Genomic DNA, 23,869 nt, shown 5'->3' on the forward strand with positions numbered 1-23,869 from the left:
CAGTCAGCAGCCATTAAGACGAGAATTTACAAAAGGTATATGTCTGTTATGTGAAATATCAACACAACTTTTTTTTTGTTTTTTTTCCCAAAAAGACTTAAGTAAAGTGCAACAATGGAATTTTCTTGCTATGCCCCTATGAATTATGGAAAATACCCATCGGTGAAATAGTAGATTTTGTCCTTCCAAACATTGTGTGGTGAAGGAATTTTGTACTGTTGACTATTGTACAAGTGTACTAGCACAACCTTAGGATATATTAAATTAAGTGAGAGTTTCCTGCATGCCTACTGACAAAGTTATTGTGTTAATTTTACAAATTATCTGTTCTGCAGTTTTCACCATCTTACTCGGGCATTTCTGAAGTAAATCAGCCAGCTGAACTATTGCCGCAGTTTTCAACTATTGAATATGTTGTCCAGGTAATGTCAGGAATGTATCTTCTCATTGTCTTAGTATTACATTTGCAAAATTATTCTCTATATTACATTAAGTTATAACTTATTTTGTATAAGTTGAATTTACTGGGTGGTTTGAGTCTTATTGATAACTGCTAATATTTATGTCTAAGTGCATTAGTGAAATTAATGATCTTCTAATTGTGTGTTGAACAGCGAGGTACGCCTGTCCCACTCATCTTCCTGTATGTGGTGGACACTTGTCTGGAGGAAGATGATCTTCAGGCGCTCAAGGAATCCCTACAGATGTCCCTGAGTCTGCTCCCACCTAATGCGCTAGTTGGTTTGATTACATTTGGTCGAATGGTGCAGGTCCATGAACTGAACTGTGAGGGGATTTCCAAAAGCTACGTCTTCAGAGGCACAAAGGATCTGACGGCAAATCAAATTCAGGTGTGCGTGGGTGGTTGTTTGAAAGTTCAAAGATGCCATTCATATTATTTGAAATAAATCTCTTCACCAAGTGATGTGGACATTTCAGCTTTCAGGCTTTTTTCTTATTTTACAAAGCTTCTGAATCAAAAATCAAATTTCTTGCCAGTTATATTTTTGTCATTCTCCCCTACTCCCCATCAAAGTGCATAGTTAATGTAATTATGCTACGTAGATTCTATAATGATGCACAATTCTTTAGCTATAGCTATCATTTGCAGAATCAGCACTTATTATCATCTTGTGCTTCCATAGATTCTCCTAAACACAAATATTTTGATACGGTAGGTGTTTGCATCTTAAAATGTAAACTAAGCAATATAAGATGGGGCAATGCAGTTTTTAAGATTGCAACAAATTTTAGCTTCGTATTTTTCTTTAAACAACTTGTTTATTGAGTTCAGCTATGTGAAAATGTAGTGTTTATATATAATTTAGTAAAGTAATCTGGAGCACTGTGTTAATACTTTGTCTAAAAACGTTAATTAAGCTTCCTCACACTTTGGGTCCAGAAACTTGAGTTGTGATCAGCTTTCATCTTAAATTATTTTCATATAAGATTGAAAAAAATTACTACTTTTAATCATTCAAATTTTATAAAGTTGTCCCTAGTGAGGTTTTTCCTTGATGATGAGGAATAAGTTACTGCTAATACAGTGTTCACAGTTTTCCAACTAATGTAACTTTTGTTATGATACACAAGCTTTGGGAGAGAATTGTTGAATCTCCACTATCTCCACGCTGCCAAACAACTTTAAAAGTGGCTAGATTAATTTCTTGTTTTGAAATAGAAGTGTTTAGTTTTTAAAACAAAATCAAAAATACCTGGAAAAACTCAGCAGGTCTGACAGCATCTGCGGAGAGGAATACAGTTAACGTTTCGAGTCCGAATGACTCTTCATCAGAACATTCCTCTCCACAGATGCTGTCAGACCTGCTTAGTTTTTCCAGGTATTTTTGTTTTTGTTTTGGATTTCCAGCATCTGCAGTTTTTTTGCTTTTATCTTAGTGTTTAGTTTTTAATTTTTCCCACTTCAAACAGGATATGTTGGGGCTCACAAAGCCATCTGCAACAGTTCAAGGAAGGAACCCTCAACCACAGGAGCATCCTGGCATATCCAGCAGGTATAATGACTGTAACCAGTTATTACTTTTTTAAAGCAACTTTTAGCAATATATTTAGAATTTAAAGGAAAATATATTTCTAGATAAATTTTGGATAATTTTTTTTCTCATATACCTCCCTCAGTTTCTAAATGTTTGTCAAAATTAAGTAATTTCAGTGAGTGAGGGGGAAAGTAAAAAAGCCTAAATCAGGGTTAATGTGCATGTATGTAAATGCACGAAGTGTGATTAATAAGATTGGTGAGCTACAGGCACAGGTTGACAAATAGAATTATGATCAAGAATTATGACAAAATCCACGACAAAGCAGCCTGCTTGATTGGCACCCCATCCACAAACATTCACTTCCTCCACCACCGACATACAGTGGAAGCAGTGTGTACCATTTACAAGATGCACTGCAGGAACTCACCAAGCCTCCTTCGACAGCACCTTCCAAACCCACAACCACTATCATCTAGAAGGACAAGGGCAATAGACAGATGGGAACATCACCACCTGGAAGTTCCCCTCCAAGCCAGTCACCATCCTGAATTGGAAATATATTGCCGTTCCTTCACTGTCACTGGGCAAAATCCAGGAATTTGCTCCCTAACAGCACTGTGGGTGTACCTATACCACATGGACTGTAGCAGTTCAAGAAGGCAGCTCACCACCACCTTCTGAAGGTCAGTTAGGGATGGGCAATTAATGCTGGCCGAGCCAGTGACACCTACATTCCATGAATAAATTTTTTTAAAATGATATTGTTATAACAAGAAGGGCAGGTCTGGGCATTGAATATTCCTGGGTACAAGGTGTTTAGAAGGGGAGGAAAAGAAGAAAAGGGGTGGGGGGAGTGGCAGTATTGATTTAAAGATCGCATTACAGTACTGGAGAGAAAGGATGCCCCAGAGGGCTCAAGGACAGAATCTCTGGCTAGAGGTAAGGAATGAAAAAGGTGCAATAATATTGATTGGTGTAGTATGTAGACCACCAACTAGTGGAAGGGGTGTAGAGTAGTGGTTTATGGGTGTTTTTCAGATTGGAGGAAGGTTTGTAATGGAGTTCCCCAGGGATCAGTGTCGGGACCCTTGCTCTTATATATATTAATGACCTAGACTGTCATGTTCAGGGCATGATTTCAAAATTTGCAGATGAAACGAAGATTGGAAATGTTGTCAGCTGTAATGAGGATAGTCTTGAACTTCAAAAAGGACATAGACATGTTAGTGGATTGGGCAGACAAATGGTAAATGAGGCTCAATGCAGAGAAGTGTGAAGTGATTCACTTTGGCGGGAATAAGATGGAGAGACAGTATAAAATAAAGGGACAGCCTCCAAAGGAGGTTCAGGAACAGAGGGACCTCAGTGTATATGTCCATAAGTCAATGATGATGGCAGGGCATGTTGAGAGAACAGTTAAGAAAACAGATATCATCTTAGGCTTTGTTAAGAGGGGCATCGAGTACAAGAGTAAGGAGGTCATGTTGAATTTGTATAAGACACTAGTTAGGCCTCATCTGGAGTAGCGTGTCCAGTTCTGGGCACCATACTTGAGGAAGGATGTGAAGGCATTGGAGCGAGTACAGAGGAGATTCATAAGTGATTCCAGGGATAAAGAACTGTAGCTATGGGGATAGATTAGAGAAGTTGGGACTATTCTCCTTCGGGAAAAGAAGGCTGAGAGGAGACTTGACAGAAGATTCAAGATTCTGAGGAATATGGGCAGGGTAAATAGTGAGAAACTGTTCCCACTCGAAAGCATAAAGAACTAGAGGGCACAGATGCAAAATAATAGGCAAAAGGAGTAAAGGTGATGTGAGGAATTTTTTTTTCACCCAGAGGGTAGTTGGAGTCTGGAACAAACTTCCTGAGAGTGTGGTGGAGGCAGGTTCGATCGAGGTATTCAAAAGGGAATTGGATTGCTATCTGAAAAGATGGAATGTGCAATGTTACAGGGATAAGGTGGGGAAGTGGGACTAGGTAGAATGCTCTTTCAGAGAGCCAGTGGAGATTTGATGGGCTGAATTGCCTCCTGCACTGTAAAGATTCTGTGATAAAGCTTCTGTTCCATGTTAAATGCAGGTTCAAAAATTAAATAGTTGTTTGTTACAGCTCATGATAATCTCAATTATTTAATGTTTGTTCCTCCATGAGCAGTCTTTTATCAATCTGACATTTGGAATTAGTATTCCAAAGAGATTGGCTATTACATCCCATTTAAAATAGCATCACAGTAGCACACATAATTCTCAGAGCTTCTTCTCAAAGATTCACTCCTTTTGTTCCTGACTAGATTTTAGTGGAAAATACAGCATGTTTATTCCAAAACGCAGTAGTAACAGTCATTCTCTGCCACTTGTGTCTTTTATTAATTAAACATAGCACATCATTGAGTTTCTTCTGATCCCTTCCTTCATTTTCAGTATCAGTTTATTCAGTCTTGGTAGTAAGGGTTTTTCAATCGTCTCAGACGCTCTTCTTGAATAGATCCCTGATTTTTAAAAAAACAACTAAGAAATCAAGTCCCCAGGCTCTTTTTCCAAATTCAGTTCATTTCAGATGGTAAGATTTAAGATAAAACATATCCCAGTTGAATCCTTTAGCTATCAATTCCTCACACTGTTTACAAAATAGAATAGCTGGCTGCCTGGCAGTGTTATGTTAACCTTTTACTTATCTTCGAATACTCCAGTTAACACAGCTGATGTGCTGCTTTTTTTAAGATTCTTACAGCCTGTTCACAAGATTGACATGAATTTGACAGACCTGCTTGGAGAACTTCAGAGGGACCCATGGCCTGTATCTCAGGGAAAAAGACCTTTGCGTTCTAGTGGTGTGGCCCTATCCATAGCTGTTGGCTTGCTGGAGGTAATAAGCTGCAGCTGCATGGTTCTGTGATTATTTTTGGGATATTAAACTATCAAAACAAACTGAACAAACAGAAGCTCCTCCCTTTCCCTAGTGGGTCATTTTTTTGAGGATTTTGTGAATTAATTTCCTTAAGACAGCACTCATGTTGGACAGCTTTCTGTTGGTACCTAAATAAGAAGTTGTATATGTGTTATGTAAAACTTTCTGAAACTGTAAAATATACTGTTCGGGAGGTGTGGTTGTTGCATAAGACCGTCAGACAATCTCTCTAGATCTTCTTCCACATGAAGGGAAAACTGAACACACTTTTTCTGTGCTGCTCTCATTCAATAACTGGTGATTGTTGATGGAAGCAGATTGAGAGAGGCTTGGAAGCAGGTCATCACACTGGTTCACATGTAGAAGTCCTTGAGTGCAGGCAGCAATTAGAAAAGAAAGCATTCGTTGTATCTAATACAGTATTTTTTATGGATACCTTGTGCTCTATTTTTCACCTCTCACTCTATGATAGAGGGAAAGGTGGCAACTTGTTCCTAAACCTTTGCCACCCTGGATTTTTCTTCTCTGTCAGCTAATGGAAATCTTGCTGATCAACATCTAGGTTAGGAATAAACAGGTGTGCTTGTTAGCAATGTTCAATTCTGGCTAGGTGCTAATCGATGGGATATCCAGTGGAGCTATTCATCTTGAGAAAAGAAGATTCCGGCTAGAGTTGTAGCTGATATTTTTCAGTATAACAGAATTTGGGGGGTGGGTGAGCGGAGAACATTGAAACTATTTATGTACAAGAATCTTTTTGTTTGCTATGCTTATTGCTGATGCAATTCTGTTGCTAAAATTTGTCGTGTGAATTTAGTGATGGTGTTGAAGATGTATTGGCTTTAGTTCAGACCGTGCATTGGTTTATCTTGATCTCTTGTTGGATGAAGTGAGTTACTAATGTTTGAATGCCTTCCTTCAGGGTAGTTTTCCTAACACTGGAGCTAGAATAATGTTGTTCACTGGAGGACCACCTACCCAGGGGCCTGGCATGGTGGTGGGGGATGAGCTTAAAACGCCCATTCGCTCCTGGCATGATATAGAAAAGGACAATGCCCGATTCCTGAAGAAAGCAACCAAGGTCAGTCCATGTTTTTTATTTTAGTTTTCCATCATTGCATGGAATAAAATTTAATTATTTGAATAGCTTCTGACATGTAAGGTATGAGATTTAGAGGAGTAAATAATCTATTCGTATTTGCCAAATGTCTTTTATTTTGAATGGCAGTCCAGTCATTTTGGATTATAAATATTTCTATTTTGCTCTGTTAAGCTGCAAAAAAACACATTGTGAATGAAGATTATCTTTGTCCATTATATGAAACAAAATTGTGAACCTGTTTATAAAGGAGTTACTTTGAATCTCCTTCTGCCGTTATTTTAATGCTGTGCATTCCAGATTAAAGCTTGCTGAATTAAAAGAATGGTTTCCTTGTCTCTTCCGGCATTCTTTTTTGCCGATTATATTAAATCTTTGTCTCTTGGTTACCGACCCTCCTGCCCTTAGAAATGGTTTCTCCCTACTTACTCTTGTCAAAACCCCCTTTGATGATTTGGTTACTACTGTATGTTAAATTCTCAACTCCCTCACCAGCTTCTTCACTTAGTGCATGTTGCAAACTGGCTGTAAGGGGCCAACTTGTTCCACGCCCTCAGCCAGTTCCTTTCTTGGATGGGTATTGAGACAAGTCCAGTAGCATCCCAATGAAGTTACTTGCTGATTTTCTTCTCTCCAGCAGTGTCTAATTACTGTTTGATAATTCATTTCAGACATGTGATTGAGATAGGAAATTCAGTAGTTGGGAAGTTTTGTGATTTAAATAAAATAGATGTAATGAAATTGTGATAGTGAATTATCATTGCAGTCCTAAATCATTGATTCGAGTAGCTCAGCTGGTACAATGCTACTGACTCAAAAGGTTCTGTTCTCATATCAAACTCCAGTATTTGAGCATATAATCTGAATTGACATCAGCACGGTGCTGAGTGATTGCTACATTGTGAGTGATGCCATCTTTCAGATGGGACATTAAACCAAGACCACACCTGGCTGCTCGGAAATGGACATACAAGATCTCATGGTGCAAATTGAGCAGCAGGAATCTCTAACGTCTTGGCCAAATGTTCTTTCTTAAATCAACACCACTAAAAACAGATTATTTGATCATTTGTTCATTAATTTGCTGTATTTGGGACCTTGCAGTACACAAATTGGCTGTCATGTTAAACTGCATAACAGTGACTGCACCTTTAAAAACAACCATTCGCTGATACCCTGAGGTGTGATTGGTTACGTAAATGCTCTCTTCTTCATTATTTAATTTCTTCCTTCTTTGGAAGATCACTTGCTTTCACTGCCACAATCTCTCCATCAAAACCCTTATGCATGACCTTTTTCACCTCCAAACGTGACCACTCCATTGCTGGCCTTGTTGATGGCTTTTTCAGATAGGTTAGGATAATGCCTGGTCATATATGTTTTTGTAATTTTCAACTATTTTTTTCCTGTAGCACTACGAGGCTCTGGCGAACCGTGCAGCAGTAAATGGACATTGCATTGACATCTATGCTTGCGCCCTGGATCAGACTGGTCTTTTGGAATTGAAGTGTTGCTGCAACCTGACTGGGCAAGTGATTATTAAAGAAATCAAATAGTATAAGGTCTAACTAACTCGAAGGATATCTCTTTTTAAATGAAACATGTTTTATCCAGCAAAGGTTGTAGTTGTATAACTTAAAAAAAAAAGCAACTGATTTATAATTCCCCTAACCTAATGAGATGTGTATCTTTTTTCCTATTAAGAGAAGCCAATCAGGGTTCCTGATGAAGCAAAATTCAGTGAGTCTTCATCTAAATATTCAGGCACTCGCTTGACGAACATTCAGAAAGTGATGGGATGAAATACAAGCAATTTTTACCTATTTTAATCTCCTTAAATTTTAGATTCTAAGACCTCTGAAGTTTGTTTAAAATGATGTTCTCATCAAGGTGACAGATATTGCACTGAAAAATGATACACTCCCTGATTGTAAACAGCAGGTAGTCTCAACAAGCATACAACTCAGCAATCTGTAGCAGGAAGAAATGCAATAATTACAAGCTCAGTAAAGCACCCAGGGGGATAGAGTTTCTGCTTTGGCACAATTGGGCATTTGGGTGCAAAATGCTTTGGTTTGGTTACAGTTCAAGGGTGGAATCTTGTCCACTTGGTCCCTGCCGCAATGGCGGAACCATTTTGAGGTTACAAACTCCATTTTCTAATGGGCAGACTCTGCCAAGGCTCTTTTCCTATAACCATGGCATTAACAAGCTGCCTCCTGACTTCCCAACCATTTAGGGAGGGTGAGCAGGATGATGCAATGAAAATTTATTCCATTGAAATACAAAAACTCAGCAAGAAAGATCCATCCGTGGTTTACTAAGATGGTTAAAGATAGTGTTAGGTTAAAAGAAGAGGCTTATGATCTTGCAAAGAATAGTAGCAAATCCGAAGATTGGGAGTGTTTTAGAAACCAGCAAAGGTCCACCAGAAAGTTGATTAAAAAAGGGAAAAAAATTGGAATATGAGAGTAAATAGATCTTTTGGCAAGTATGTAAAAAGGAAGAGTAGCTGAAGTAAATGTTGGTCCCTTAGAAGGAGAGACAGGAGAAATTATCATGGGGGATGAGGAAATGGAAGAGACATTGAACAAATATTTTGTCAGTAGAAAACACAAGTTGCATCCCAGAAATAGAGAGTAACCTAGGGGCTAAAACAAATCTGGAAATGAAGATAGTTAATATCAGCGGAGAAAAAGTATTGGAGGAGCTTGAGGGGCAAAAATCTAACAAATCCACAAGGCCTTATGTAGGGTTCTAAAAGAGATAGCTGCAGAGGTAGTTGATATGCTGGCTATGATTTTTTAAAATTCTCTAGATTCTGGAATGTTCCCAACAGATTGGAAGTTAGCAAATGTAACACCGCTATTCAAGAAAGGAGGGATGGAGAAAACTGGGAACTACAGACATCAGCTGTCAGGAAAGTGCTGGAATCTATTATTAAGGAAGTCTTCACAATACAGTTAGAAAATCATAGTATGATCAGACAAAGTTAACATGGTTTTACAAAGGGAAATCGTGTTTGACAAATTAATTGTCTCTTTTGAGGATGTAGCTAGTAGGGTAGATGAAGGGGAACCAGTAGAAGTAGCAAATAAAAACAGAAAATGCTGGAAAAACACAGGTCTGGCAGGATCTGTGGAGAGAGAAACAGTTAACATTTTGAGTTCGTATGACTCCTTCAAAGCTAAAGAGAGGTAGAAATGTGATGGATTTTATACTGTTTAAGAGGGGAGTGGAGCAGGTGGAGCTAAATAGGTCAGGGATAGGTGGGAGCTCAGGAGAGATTTGACAAAGATGTCATGGAGACAAGACAAAGGGAGTGTTAATGGTAGTGTAAAAGACTAAAGGATGTGCTGATGGTGGCATTAAGATAAGATAGCAGAATGTGTTAATAGCAGAACAAGGGTCAGCGCTTTGAAAGAAAAACATAAGAACAAGTGACAGATGGCCCTATGGGGGTCAGGGGGGGATGGTATTAGGGGGAAAAAATTGAATTAAAAAGGGGTTAAGAGGGAGGAGAGAGTTCATGGTCTGAAGTTGTTGAACTCTATATTAAGTCCAGAAGGCTGTAAAGTGCCCAATCGGAAGATAAGATGTTGTTCCTCCAGTTCGCATTGGGCTTCACTGGAACATTGCAGTAGGCCAAGGACAGATATGCGGGCATGAGAACAGGGTGGGGTGTTGAAATGGCAAGTGACAGGAAGGTCTTTCTTTCAGGTGCTAAGGAACACAAGCTCCAACAACTTACTGATACCTTCCCCTCTCCCCACTAGGGCCATCTGTCACTTTCCAGAGTGCTTACCCTCTTCTGGCCATTGTCACGTTTTGCTTTCTTAATGTCACCATTAGCACCTCATTTAGCCAGCACCACCACCATTAAACTCTTTGACCTTTTGTTTATGACATCTTTTGCCATCTCTCCTTTGCCTCCACCTATCGATGGCCTTCTATCCAGCTTCACCGGTTCCACGCCCCTTATCAGTATATATTTCATCATATCTCTACCTCCCTTTAGATCTGAAGAAGAGTCATACAGACTCGAAATGTTATCTCTATCTCTCTCTCCAAAGATGCTGTCAGACCCGCTGAGTTTTTCCAGCATTTTTTGTTTTTGTGTGAGGTTATTTACTTTGGTTGTAAGAATGGAAAAGCAGGATTTTTTTTAAAGTTGCCTAACTTGTAAATGTTGATGTCCAAAGGAACTTGGGTGTACTTGCACAAGGAACAGAAAGTTAGCATGGAGGTACAGCAAGCATTTAGGAACGCAAATAGCATGTTGGCCTTCATTGCAAGGAGATCGGAGTATAAGAATGAAGAAGTCTTGCTACAATTGTACTGAGCTTTGACGAGACCACACCTGGAATACTGTGTGCAGTTTTGGTCTCCATATTTAAGGAAGGATAGATATATTTGCATTGGAGGCAGTATATCAAAGGTTCACTAGATTGGTTCCTACAATGTGAGAGTTGTCCTATGATAAGCTAAGTAAATTGGGTCTATATTCCCTGGAGTTTAGAAGAATAAGAGGTGATCTCTTTGAAATATTCAACATTCTGAAGGGGTTTGACAGGGTAGACACTGAAAGGTTGTTTCCTGTGGCTGGGGAATCTAGAAAACAGGGGGCACAGCCTCAGGATAAGGGACTGATCATTTAGAATTGAGGTTAGGAGAAACTTCTTCACTGAGAATTGTGAATCTTTGGAATTCTCTACCCCCAGAGGTCGTGGATGCTCGGTCATTGAATAAATTGAAGGCCAAGACATAGATTTTTTTGTCTCCTGAGGAATCAAGGGTTTTGGGGAGTGGGTGGGAAAGTGGAATTGAAGCTGAAGATCAGCAATAATTGAATGGTGGAGCTGATTTGAAGGGCTGTATGCTCTACTTGTGCTCCTATTTCTTATGTTCTTGTGACACATCCATTCTGTCTAAGGAAGGATTTCTAAATAAAAGAACCATGACATGGGTTAGAATGGGTCAGCAGCAGCGCTTGGATTTTTGAGGCTGCAGCAACTACAGGAATGGAGAGAAAACCTGGGAAGGCTGCTTCTTGGGTCTTTATCTCTCACACCTGGAGGTCCTGATGTAAGATCTGAAGGGCTACAAATGGCTGAGGAAGCCAGCAGAAGTAGTATGGTTCCTCAAACCTGGAGTCAGTGCCCCAAAAGGATCCACAACCTCAGGAGGGCATGACGTGTGTGGCATAACATTTTCAAGTGTCTTGCCCAGGCATTCTCCTGCACAGCACTCAGGACAACACACCTTGCAGATGCACTCATACCTCCCTCTGAGGGCACCTTTATATCCCAATCTACACAACCAGCGTTCTCAAGCAGCCTCAGCCTATTGCTCCTTAAACCCATGCCTTTAAGTGACCCTCAGCAAAGCATCTCCTTCTCTCCTTTCTACACATTATTATGAGCACTTGCACCTTTTGGCTGTCTCCTTAAAGGAGAAGTGAGCACACAAGTTGGTGGGAGCCAGAGAGCTGGGGGGGCGGGGGTGTGTGTGTGTGTGTGTGTCTGTGCGTGCGTGCGTGCGTGCGCGCGCGCGTGTGTGCAATGGTGGGCCTCCAGTGACGGGCACCTTTACAGCCACTTGTAATGCATGACCACCTGTCCCACAGAGAGGGAGGTCTTGTTTCAGGAAGCTGCAGATGTCAGCAGTGACCCACTGATTCTTAGACACGTTGAGAGAGATCTGATCCTCTACATGTAACCCATATGATGGGGGTTTCACCTCCTTCCAGCTGGATCTTGGTTACTGCCCTCTCTGCCCTGTGGAGGTGCATGTGGCTGCATAGAGGTAACTGGTGCTGCTGTGGTGGTGTTCCTACTGTTGGAGCAGGCAGCGATGGTATGATCTCTGTTCCCCTTCCTCAGCAGAGTAGAAGATGGAATTGCATAAGCTGCTCCTGTACTGTGGTGAGGGTTGCCAGTAGGGAAGTTTAGCTGAAGGTGAACAAAGTGCTAGACTGGTGAAGTGCCTCCAGGAAGTTGACGTTCACTGTTAAGCAGTGATTGCACTCTGGTGATGGAGTGCTTTGAACAACAAAGCATGACTGGAGCTCTTCAGCTTCCCAGTTTGTCAGTTCCACTGCAGAAGCTGTTCTGCTATGCACTCACCTCAGAAATCCAGATGAGGTGCAGACTCAGCATGGGGAAAGAAGGGTTCCATGGTTTAAAAAAGGCTCTTAATTACCTATTTTAATTCCCTCAATTGCTTTCCTGCCAGACCCATAGGGCCCCCCACTTAACTCTCAACTTATACTAGAGAAACCTGGAAGATGTGGGATCATGCCAAGATCTTAATATGATGTCAATTTACGGGACTTTCCCACCCCACGCTCTCCAGATTTGCCTCCATCTGGCTGGAAAATCTTTTGCCCCAAGTTTCTACTGAAAGATATCTGTATAATTAAAAATGCAAAATTTTCCATGAGCGATGGCAATCTGCCAGAATGTTAGAATGCAATTGTTTATGTTTTTCTTTGCATTGTGAAATATTTTTAATGTATTTTAAAGTGGTAACCTAGTGCTGTTTTATTACAACAGCTAAATATGGGCTTATCACAAAAGAAGCCTTTTTATTAAGAGCATCCAGCCTTGCATCTGTGGTTGTCTGATTTTAAATCACTAAAAATGACACACACTTATTACTTTCATTGGTATGCCCAAGTCAGTTTCTGAGCAAATTAATTGTTTAAATATGTAAATATTTTAAAGCATGCCTGTTTGTACCTATGTGCCTTAGAAAATAAGCTCAATTTTCATGGCCTCCTTGGATGGCCACAGTGCGTGTGAAACAGGTGGAAATAGTAGTGGTTTGGTACAACTGAGTGGCTTGCTCAGCCATTTCAGAGGGCAGTTTTGACTCTGCCACCTTGTTGTGGGTCTGGAGTCACATGTAGGCCAGACAGGGGAAGGATGACAGATTTCCTTCCCTAAAGGGCATTAGTGAACTAGGTGGCTTTTTATGACAACCCCGTGGTCACCATTACTGAGACTAGCTTTTAATTCCAGATTTATTAATTGAATTTGAATTCCACCAGCTGCCATGCTGGGATTTGATCTCGTGTCCCCAGAATGTTAGCTGGGATTAGTAGTCCAATGACATTACGCCACTGTTCCCTGCTGAAGTCACCCATATCCATGACCTGGACCTGGACATATTCAGGCTTGGCTTGGCCTGATAAGTGGCAAGTCACAGTTGTGCCACACAAGTGCTGGGCAGGGACCATCTCCAACAAGAGAAATCTAATTGTCTCCCCTTGTCAGTCAATGGCATTAACATTGCTGAATTGCCCATCGACATCCTGGGGGTTACCATTGACCAGGAACCTAACTGGGTCTGCCACATAAATACTGTGATGACAAGAGTAGATCAGAGACTGGCAATTCCACAGCGAATAATTCACCTCCTGACTCACTAAAATAGGATGCCTGGTTGAGATGCTTAATAGGCAGATTTAATTGCTCCCTTCCACCTGCAGCTGATTATCAGCCTTGTAAAGGGACTAACAGATGTGCTTCTTGACTGAATATTTTAAGCATTGTACTGATGAATGTCATGTAGTGCATCACTAAATGTCCACCTTTATAAATCTAGAGGTTACATTGTGATGGGGGACTCCTTCAACACTTCCCTCTTCAAGCAAACATTCCAAAGGGTTTTCAGTAAAGGCTTGCAGGGGGATTTCAGAATGGCATTTGGTGCCACTTTAGAGATTAAGGTAAGCAGATACCTTTAATTTAAATATAATGTTTAAACTTGCAGAGTTAACTTTTTCTCAAATGGTTGACTAGGTTATCATTAAGATTTTGGTATCACTCTCTGGCATGTGAAATAGTTGCTTTGATTTTCTTCCTCTTAATTACAATCATTATCTGCCTCTTCTATCTCCTTCAATGGAGACAGAGCTCATCCATCTTCCTTCGTGAAAATAGAACTACCCTATTATCATAGTGCAATCTTGTTCTGACTCTATTAATGTGAAATTGACTCTTTCAACTGATGGCAAGAAAGCAACAACTAACATCCTGCATCACTATTGGGCTATATCTGGTGTTGAATGTACCTTGTTGAATCTGACATCCTTTGGAGCCTCGTGACAACTAGGTTATATTTTTATGCTGACTGTGGTTATCTTTAATAAACCCTATATCTTGCCGGCCTTCACTATGATTGTGGTTATGTGTCGCCTTTGCAAAATTTTATTTTGGTCAGCAGTCCCATGGCACCAGGCTAAACATGGGCAAGAAACCTCCTGCTGATTACCACGTACTGCCACCATTCCTCTTCCCCCTGCCCAGCTAATGAATCAGTACTCCTCCATGTTGAACACCACATGGAGGAAGAACCGAGGGTGGCAGGGGCTCAGAATATACTCTGGGTGGGGGACTTCAACGTCCATCACCGACGGTGGCTCAGTAGCAACAGTACCGACCGTATTGGTTGAGCCCTAAAGGACATATCTGCTGGACTCTGTCTGTGGAAGGTGGTGAAGGAACCAACAAGAGGGAAAAACAAACTGGACCTCTTCCTCACCAACCTGTCTGTTGCAGATACATCTGTCCATGACAGTATTGAAAGGAGTGATCACCACATAGCCCTTGTGGAGATGAAGCCCCATCTTCACATTGAGGATACCCACCATTGTGTTGTGTGGCACCACCACCGTGCTAAATGGGATACATTTTGAACAGATCCAGCAACTAAAGACTGGACATCCATGAGGTGCTGTGGGCCATCAGCAGCAGTAGAATTGTACTCAACCACAATATATAACCTCATGGCCTGGCATATACTCCACCCTACCATTACCACCAAGCCAGGGGATCAAGCCTGGTTCAATGAAGCGTGCAGGAGGGCATGCCAGGAGCAGCACCAGGCATACCTAAAAGTGAGGTTTCAATCTGGTGAAGCTGCAACACAGGACTACTTGCATGCCAAACAGCATAAGCAGTAAGTGATAGAGCTAAGCGATTCCACAACCAACAGATCTGATCTAAGCTCTGCGGTCCTGCCACATTCAGTTGTGAATGGTGGTGAACAATTAAACAACTCACCGGAGGAGGAGGCTCCACAACTATACCCATCTTCAATGATGGGGGACCCCAGCACATCAGTGCAAATGGTAACGCTGAAGCATTTGCAAGTCTTCAGCCAGAAGTGCTGAGTGGATGGTCCATCTCGGCGTCCTCCGGAGGTCCCCATCATCACAGGTCCAGTCTTCAGCCGATTTGATTTACTCCACGTGATATCAAGAAGCAGCTGAAGGTACTGGATACTGCAAAGGCTATGGGCCCTGACAATATTCCAGCAAAAGTACTGAAGACTTGTGCTCCAGAACTTGCCGCACCCTTAGTCAAGCTGTTCCAGCACAGCTACAACACTGGCATCTACCCAGCAATGTGGAAAATTGCCCAAGTATGTCCTGTACACACAAAGGTCAAATCCAAGCCAGTCAATTACCACCCTATCAGCCCACTCTCGATCATCTTTAAAGCGATGGAATGGGTTATCAACAGTGCTATCAAGCGGCACTTAGTAATAACCTGCTCACTGATGCTCAATTTGCGTCCATCCAGGGCCACTCAGCTCCTGACCTCATTACAGCCTTGGATCAAACATGGACAAAAGAGCTGAACTCCAGAGGTGAGGTAAAAGTGACTGCCTTTGACATCAAGGCAGTATTTGACCTAGTGTGGCACCAAGAAGCCAAAACTGGAATCAATGGGAATCAGGGAAAACTCTCTGCTGGTTTGGGTTTTACCTAGAACAAAGGAAGATGGTTGTGGTTGTTGGAGGTCAGTCATCTCAGTTCCAGGACATCACTGCAGGAATTCCTCAGGGTAGTGTCTTCGGTGCAACCATTTTCAGCTGTTTCATCAACAATCTTCCTTCCATCATAAGGTCAGAAGTGGGGATTTTTGCTGATGATTAGTGCTGATATTTGCACATTACCAACTCTTCAGATACTGAAGCAGTCCATGTCCAAATGCAGCAAGACCTGGATAATATTCAGGCTCGGGCTTACAAGTGGCAAGTAACATTTGTGCCACTCAAGTAGCAGGCAATGACCATCTTCAACAATGACCATTACCCCATGACATTCAATGACATTACCATCATTGAATCCTCCACTATCAACATCCTGGGATTACCAGTGATCAGAAACTAAACTGGACTAGCCATATAAATACTGTGGATACAAGAGCAGGTCAGAGGCTAGGAATCCTGCGGCAAGCAACTCACCCCCTGACTCTCCAAGATCTGCCCACCATCTACAAGGCACAAGTCAGGAGTGTGATGGAATACTCTCCACTTGCCTGGATGAGTGCAGTTCCAACAACACTCAAGAAGCTTGACACCATATAGGACAAAGAAGCCCACTCTGTTGACACCCCATCCACACACATTCACTCTCTCCACTGCTGATGCACAGTAGCAGCAGTGTGTACCATCTACAAGATACACTGCAGGAACTCACCAAACCGCACCTTCCAAACCCACGACCACTACCATCTAAAAGGACAAAGGCAACAGACTCGTGGGAACACCACCACCTGGAAGTTCCCCTCCAAGCCACTCACCATCCCGACTTGGAAATATATCGCCATTCCTTTCCAGTTGCTGGGTCAAAATTCTGGAACTCCCTCCTAACAGCACTCTGGGTGTATCTACGCCACATGGACTGCAGCTATTCAAGAAGGCTGTTGACCATCACCTTCTCAAGGGTGATTAGGGTTGGGCACTGAATGCTGGCTTAGCCAGCAAAGCCCACATCCCATGAATGAATTTTTTTTTAAGGTGTTAATTGTGGTATAAAGTAGCTTTATTCTGCAGATGAGAACAATTAAAATGTACCTGAAAATCAATGTGGTCAAATTATGCTTTTTAGTAGAAAGCAATCAAAATCTCAAATTCTTAAGTCAGAGACATTAATCCTTTAATACAAGTCTGCTTGTTCTTCGATGTGACGTGCATATGACAATCCTTTCCTAGCATTAAAATGCTCAAAACAAAATTTAAAAACAGTCTCTGTAAAATGCAGTGTGCCAGGAGTGATCGTAAGGCTGTAATCTTGTTCTGGTTCAGAATGCAGCTATAAATATTTGCAAATAATCTTACAGTTTGTGATGTTGTGAGATCCTGTCAATGAGGTTGGTGCTTTTTGTTCAATGCAAAATAATTCATGATTTGATTTAAAAGCTGTACACCAGCACAGTAGTGGTGGGAGAATGACAACTGACCTCATTATCTCTGGGTTAGAGGGGAGGGAAATTCGAGCAGAGTTCCTCCTCCTCCTCATTGCTGTCCAGTGATATAAGCAACAAGCTTTCTGGATATCTGATGCCAGGGCCCGGCTTGATTTGCACCCGTGAAACATAGTTTGCTTACACTTAATAATTGGCTGAAATCATGGATGATTTACACCACTGTGGAACCCAGTAGGGAGTATTACCTTTAGGACACCAGACCACTGAGGAAGCTGGAAGAAAAACTACATATACAGGCTCTTCAGAATTGCAGTGCGGTTCTACTGCTTTTCTGTCTTATGAGTTTTAAAGTTGGTGAATAATTTTGTCAGGTGTCTTATTTACTTCATTTTGTTTCTGCTGAAGATTTTTTTTTAGTAATACAGTAACCAGTAATTTAGTCATTGCTGATTTGAATCAGCAAGCCCACAGATGAATTTGGATCCATCGTGATGGGGATTCTATTTATTGGTAGATTGTTCCATCCCAGAGTGAAGTATAAATACAGTGCCAATGTTGTCTCCTATTCTAGATACAAGGTTATTCTATATATTGATAACGGACAGTGCTACTCCTTAAAGGACTTATAAAGACGTTTGGCTTGGGTGACAACTAGGTTGGTACTCCTGAAGTTTTATCTGTCAATCAATTAAAGAATTGCCTGACCTAATACATTTGGGCATAATGACACTATTTATATTCCAAATCTTTACATTTTATTAATGTTCTTTCAGGAACATATCTGTGGGGGAGGATTATGTAGATTCACTGACACTGACTTCCGCCTCTAAAATAATTTATTTCCTTTAGACAACTAGAGAACTGAAGATTGCTGGTGCAATTGGGACCTGTGTGTCTCTGAACTCCAAAGGCCCTTCTGTGTCTGAAAATGTAAGTTTTGAGCTTATTTTATATAGGTACATGGAATACATAACTATCTGGCATCATTAGTTAAAATGGAGCTAATATTTTGTTTTTAAATGACCAGCTGATCACTGAGTAGAAAGGGGAAATAAATGTTTAGATTCTCTACATAGAGTGTGAAAGCAGGTTAAAATTATAAACCATTTAAGAGTACTTTACATTTTTTCTAAATTTTCTAATCAATGCAAATGTTGCTGTACTTGAAGATTATTTGAAGTAACTAATCTTTTTTTTTGCAGCAGGTTTGTGTGCCCAGGATTTCTTTTTACTGAGTTTGAAGAGTATATGGATGATTGGAACAGACATGTATTTGAATAAGTTTCACAGTCTTTTGTTCTTTTAGGAGCTGGGTATAGGTGGTACATGCCAGTGGAAAGTTTGCAGTTTGGATCCCTGCACTACACTGGGAATCTACCTTGAAGTAGTAAATCAGGTGAGCCTTGGTGAGCTCTCTCCCTCTCTCTTTCTCTCTTTCATGCAAAAATCTCAGGATGGAAATTTCTTCCATTTACAAGCCTTGCTGAAGTTTCTCATGAAAGTCTACTACTAAACTGAAAGGACTGAGAATCCAAGGCAAAAGCCTGATGTGGTAAGAAATTGGCTAAAGAAAAGAACACAATTTCACTTCTGTAATAAGAGAATCTAAGAAATAATGTGTGAAATATCTCACGTGTCTGATTCTAATATATTCAAGATATTATGGGGAATAGATAAGGGTAGTTAGAAACTACTTTCTCTGGTTGGGGAGTCTAGGACTAAGGGGCATAGTTTTAAAAAATTAGAGCTCGGCCTTTCAGGAGTGAAATTAGGAAAATAAAACAAAGGGGTGGAATTTGTAACTCTCCCTCAAATGGCAATTAATGCTAAATTAATTGTTAATTTTAAAACAGATTGATGGATACTTTTGATAATTAAAGGTATTAAAGGGCATGGGGCAAAGCCAGGTTGTAGATCAGCCATGATCTCATTGAATGGTGGAATAGCTCAAGGGCTGAATGGCCTCCTGTTCTTATGTTTCTATACATAAAATTTTGATTCAGAAAACCAATGCCAACTGGTTGAATTTGTCGATCCTAAATTAGTATCCGCTGAGTTGGAGGAAGGAGCCAGGGAGCTATAGAAGGAGTTGGATAATATCACCAGAGTGGCGGCATGTGAAAGAAAAGGGCTTGCATCTTTTTCATCCTCAGGGGATTCTAAAGCACTTCACTATGAATGGATTCCCTTTTAGTTTAAAGCCTGTTGTTCATTTTTTTTTAAAAATGAGATCTATTCATTGTCCCTGTTGTTCTGAGATAAATGTGGTAATCAGTTTGCATGTAGCAAGAGTCCACAAACATCAAATAAGTAACTAGTTAAACTATAGCTTGAGTATTATGCTCAGTTTTACTCACAACATAAAACATTTAAGCCTGGAAGGCAGTGCAGCGAAGAGGTTCCCTTGTGTCCATGGTGATCACATGTGTCCAAGGGTTGAGTTAGCAGGAAAGACTAGCAATAATCTGATTTTTGGGTCTTGAAAGGAGGCGACTGATCTTGTAGAAGTGTACAAAATACGGAAACAGTATAAATGAGGTAAACCTGGAGCACTGCTTTGAGGTAAACCAAGAGATTAGATTAAGGGAGTGTGTGCAATCGGTCAAGTAGCAAATTAAGATGAATGCAAAAAGTGATCAACTTTTGGAGAGGTCTTCAAAGTATGGCAGTGGTGGTAAATCCATTGACATCACCTAATTATATCTTAACTGAACCATTGTCGTTGTCAGACCCTGGAAATCAGGATGATATCTACCAGGCTTCATGGTTTGTTTGTCCCCTGTCGGGACAGTTTGGGACTGCCAATGTTTGGGGCACCTTTTCTAGCCCCTTCCTCAAGTGAGGTGAGCAGAGGGGACCCTAAAAAGGACTGCTCAGTTGTGGATGCTGCTGCTGGGTAGCTATTTCTGCCCTAAATCCAAGAGTTCAGCGACCATCAGGCATCCACCTACATGTAGACTTGTGACTAGAGATCTCCACATACACAGTCCTGCCTCCGACGCCACTTGTCCATCGCTGTAGGGCTTTTTGGTGTCCTTTGCAGGGTCATCTTTTAACATGAAGAAATCAATGAGGCAGTCGACAACCGCACAAACTTGTTGGGTTGGCAATCTTTATCTAAAGGCATGGCAAGTTATGACTACTGGAGAGCATAAATTCCACTACAGCTTTCATCCACCTTCACAGCTATTGATGTGTATATGTGCTTGATTCATCCGGCTTTTGAGGACTTGAAGCGTGTATTTTAATAGAGCTTCGCCCCTCCAGATCTGCCCAGATCAGTGTAGCAGGCTCACTTTTGTGCAGGTTTTAACCGGAACGATCTTGGTGGAATGACAAGCTGCGAGCAGAGCTACAACCTGTCCGTTTCCTTGGGATGTAAGGATCAGTATCAGTGGGATGGCACTACTCGGTAGAAACCTTGAGCCTAAAACAAGAGTTACCCTGAGGAAGGGGAAGTTCTTGAGCCAGGGTTTTGCTCTCCTTCCACTTTCGTTGCTTCTCCATTCTCTATGCTTCAGATATGAGTAATAAGTATTCTTGTTTCTGATGTGTTGTAGGGTAATTTTGACATGATAAAGGCTTGGCATTTCTGATCATATATTTGCATATTTATTTCGCATTCTTGTTGAACCAGTCTTGGTGCCCACAAGATTCAAGCCCACGATCTGGGTGCATGTGTCTTAGATCACAGATTTGATCTTGCCCCAAAGCCCTTCCGTATTGACATCACTGGAGCCTGAGAGAGCAAGATGGGAAGAAAGTTTTATACCTGGAATCGTTCTGTTGTTTTTATATCCTGGATAATGTGAATGTTAAATCTTCTCCTGGATATCTTCTGTGTTTGGGTGCTAGGTGTATGCTCCTGGTGGAACGTACAGGTCTATGGCCTGTCCAGCAGTCGTTTGCACTCTGAATGGCTCGGATGATGTACGCATCCTTCCTATCCCAGGCTTGGAGAATGATATAATTCAGAAGATGCAGCTGCTTGGATCAGAGATGTTTCCACATTGTTTTATATTTATCTTTCTGGTGGAAGAGTGTGGTGGTGATGGTGAACCCATATTCAATGCACTTGGTGAGGAGAAGGAGACTGTTGGTTTTTGATTTCCCCAGGCTTTTTTTCCCAATGGTGCCCTTCCAGACAGTGTAGTTGCATCCAACTGTGGCATTAAAATCTCCCAGTAGAATCAAATTGTCTTGTTTTGGATGTTGTAATGCAGAGAATCAAGGTTTTCTTGGATGGTCTGTGGGCCCAGCTGTAGTGCTGAAGACTAGTGCTACATAACTAGCTGCGCCCCTAGCTAAGCTGTTCCAGTATGGATACAATACCAGCATCTACCCAGCAACGTGGAAAAACGGCCCGAGTATGCCCTTTCCACAAAAAGCAGGACAAATCCAATCCGGCCAATTACCATCCCATCAATCTACTCTCAATCATCAGAAAAGTGATAGAAGTTGTCATTGACCAGGCTATCAAGTGGCACTTATTCATCAATAACTTACTCACTGATGCTCAGTTCAAGTTCCTCCAGGACCAATTGGTTCCAAATCTCATTATAAGTTTAATCCAAATGTGAGCAAAAGAGCTGAATTCCCATGGTGAGATGAGTAATTTCCCTCGACATTGAGGAGGTAGCGTTTGACCAAGTCAATATCATGGAGCCCTTGTAAAATTGAAGTTAGTGGGATTTGGGGAAAACTCTCCACTGGCTGATGTCATACCTAGCACAAAGGAAGATGATTGGCCTCCAACAACCACAATCGCCTCAGCCCCGAAACATTGCTGCTGGAGTTCCTCAGGATAGTGGCCATGCTCAACCATCTTCGGCTGCTTCATCAATGACCTTCCCTCCATCGCGATGTCAGAAGTGGGGATATTCACTGATGATTGCACCGTATTCAGTTCCATTTGCAGCTACTCAGTTACTGAAGCAGTCCATTCCCGTTAACAGCAAGATCTGGACAACATTGAGGCTTGGGCTGATGTGTTGTATGACTCTTACTTATCACTTAAGTGTTATAAGAGAATCTAACCATCTCCCCTTGACATTCAATGGTATTACCATCACTGAAATCCTGACCAACAACTGGGGTCACCATTGACCAAAAACTAAACTGGACCAGCAACATAAATACTCTGAACAAAAGTGCAGGTCAGACACTGGGAATTCTGCAGCAGGTAACTCCTGTCCTGGCCCCCCAAAACCTGTCCACCATTTACAAGGCACAAGTCCGGAGTGTGATGGAATACTCTCTGCTTGCCTGGGTGAGTGCAGCTCCAACAACATTTGAGAAGCTAGACACCATCCAGGACAAAACAGCCCGCTTGATTGGCACCCCATTCGCCACCTTAAATATTCAATTCCTCCATGACTGGAACTGTAGTTACAGTGTGTACCATTTACAAGATGCATTGCAGAAACTTGCTGAGGCTCCTTCAAGAGCAGCTTCCAAGCCTATGACCTCTATAACCTAGAAGAACAAGAACAGCAGGCACAAGGTAATATCCCTCTGGGTCTTGCACCATTCTGATTTGGAAATATATCGCTGTTCCTTCACGGTTGCTGAGTCAAAACTCTGGATCTCTTTACTTAAAAGCACTTTGGGTTTACCTACAGCAGAAGGTCTACAGCGATTGGAGAAGGTGGCTTGCCACCACCTTCTCAAAAGCAATAAGTACTGGCCTTGTCAGTGAAGCTCACATTACAAATAAATAAAAAATAAATCTACAATGGGCGAAATTCATCCCCCTCACCATTCTCATAGATATATTTCTTGTGATCACAAGAGGTTAAGTTGTGTTTAGTATTGGTTATTATAGCTGGCTATTGATCAGATTTTCACAAGTTCTAATTGCTGTGAATCAATTTATTGGTTATTTTAAAGTATTCTGATCATTTGAAATAATTTTCTTGGTACTCGGTAACAGCATTTGCTAACTGCATGTGTTTCCCATTAACTATTAGCTTTTTTCTCTGGTGATGCACCAGCTAGGCTAATGTTTTCTGCCAAGTTCAGTTTTGGGAGGCGAATACATTCGGCGTAGGGTGAGCTCCTTTCCAAAGGAAAGCATTTGCAATTAAGATGTTGAGGGAAGCATGTAACCACTGGTATGGAGCCATGCATTACTGCTTCAATGGACTGTGTTGTTTTGCTACTATTTGCAACCTTCCTTTTTGTTCCCATGATTTGCAAAAACAGTGGTAGGTTATTTATGTTTCAAATATTTTGGCTAAGATTCAAGTGCAAAATTATAAACAGAAAAAATCTAGTATGTTGCATTGCATTTTCTGCCTTCCCACTATTAGCTTTCCATATACTGTTTTCTGGTAAAGAATAAGTGAAGGTGACAAGTTTGTGAGCTTCTGCCAATTAACTCGTCAAAAGGAAGTGGTGAACAAGAGTACATTTCCTTGCTTCCTGTGGGAAAAGTACCCAGTTTCAGCTATGGAAGTATCGGAAATGGGAACTTTTCGGAAGGGAGTCTTGGATACGAATGTACACTTTGTTATCCTGTGATATCAGCTATTCTGTGATACCAATGTGCCACATTCAGGTCGAATACACTGGGAAACTTTGCTCTCAAACTGAGTTCTAACCCATGTAAGATGGCACTAGCTTAGGATTGTAGAGTT

General features: G+C 41.3%; 1 protein-coding gene across 1 annotated transcript in view; it reads left to right on the forward strand.

Moving 5' to 3' along the window:
• LOC144689638 (protein transport protein Sec23B) overlaps nucleotides 1-23,869 on the forward strand; it is a 64,503-nt gene that overhangs the window by 13,421 nt on the left and 27,213 nt on the right. Inside the window, exons 4-12 of the mRNA XM_078556880.1 lie at nucleotides 336-422; nucleotides 615-851; nucleotides 1,933-2,015; nucleotides 4,724-4,868; nucleotides 5,833-5,991; nucleotides 7,422-7,537; nucleotides 13,618-13,741; nucleotides 18,081-18,161; nucleotides 18,538-18,627. Of these exons, the coding sequence (XP_078413006.1) occupies nucleotides 336-422; nucleotides 615-851; nucleotides 1,933-2,015; nucleotides 4,724-4,868; nucleotides 5,833-5,991; nucleotides 7,422-7,537; nucleotides 13,618-13,741; nucleotides 18,081-18,161; nucleotides 18,538-18,627 (1,122 nt within the window). The remainder of the gene's footprint in view (nucleotides 1-335; nucleotides 423-614; nucleotides 852-1,932; nucleotides 2,016-4,723; nucleotides 4,869-5,832; nucleotides 5,992-7,421; nucleotides 7,538-13,617; nucleotides 13,742-18,080; nucleotides 18,162-18,537; nucleotides 18,628-23,869) is intronic.

Source organism: Cetorhinus maximus, chromosome 14, assembly GCF_964194155.1.
Source record: "Cetorhinus maximus chromosome 14, sCetMax3.hap1.1, whole genome shotgun sequence".
Lineage (NCBI taxonomy): Eukaryota > Metazoa > Chordata > Chondrichthyes > Lamniformes > Cetorhinidae > Cetorhinus > Cetorhinus maximus.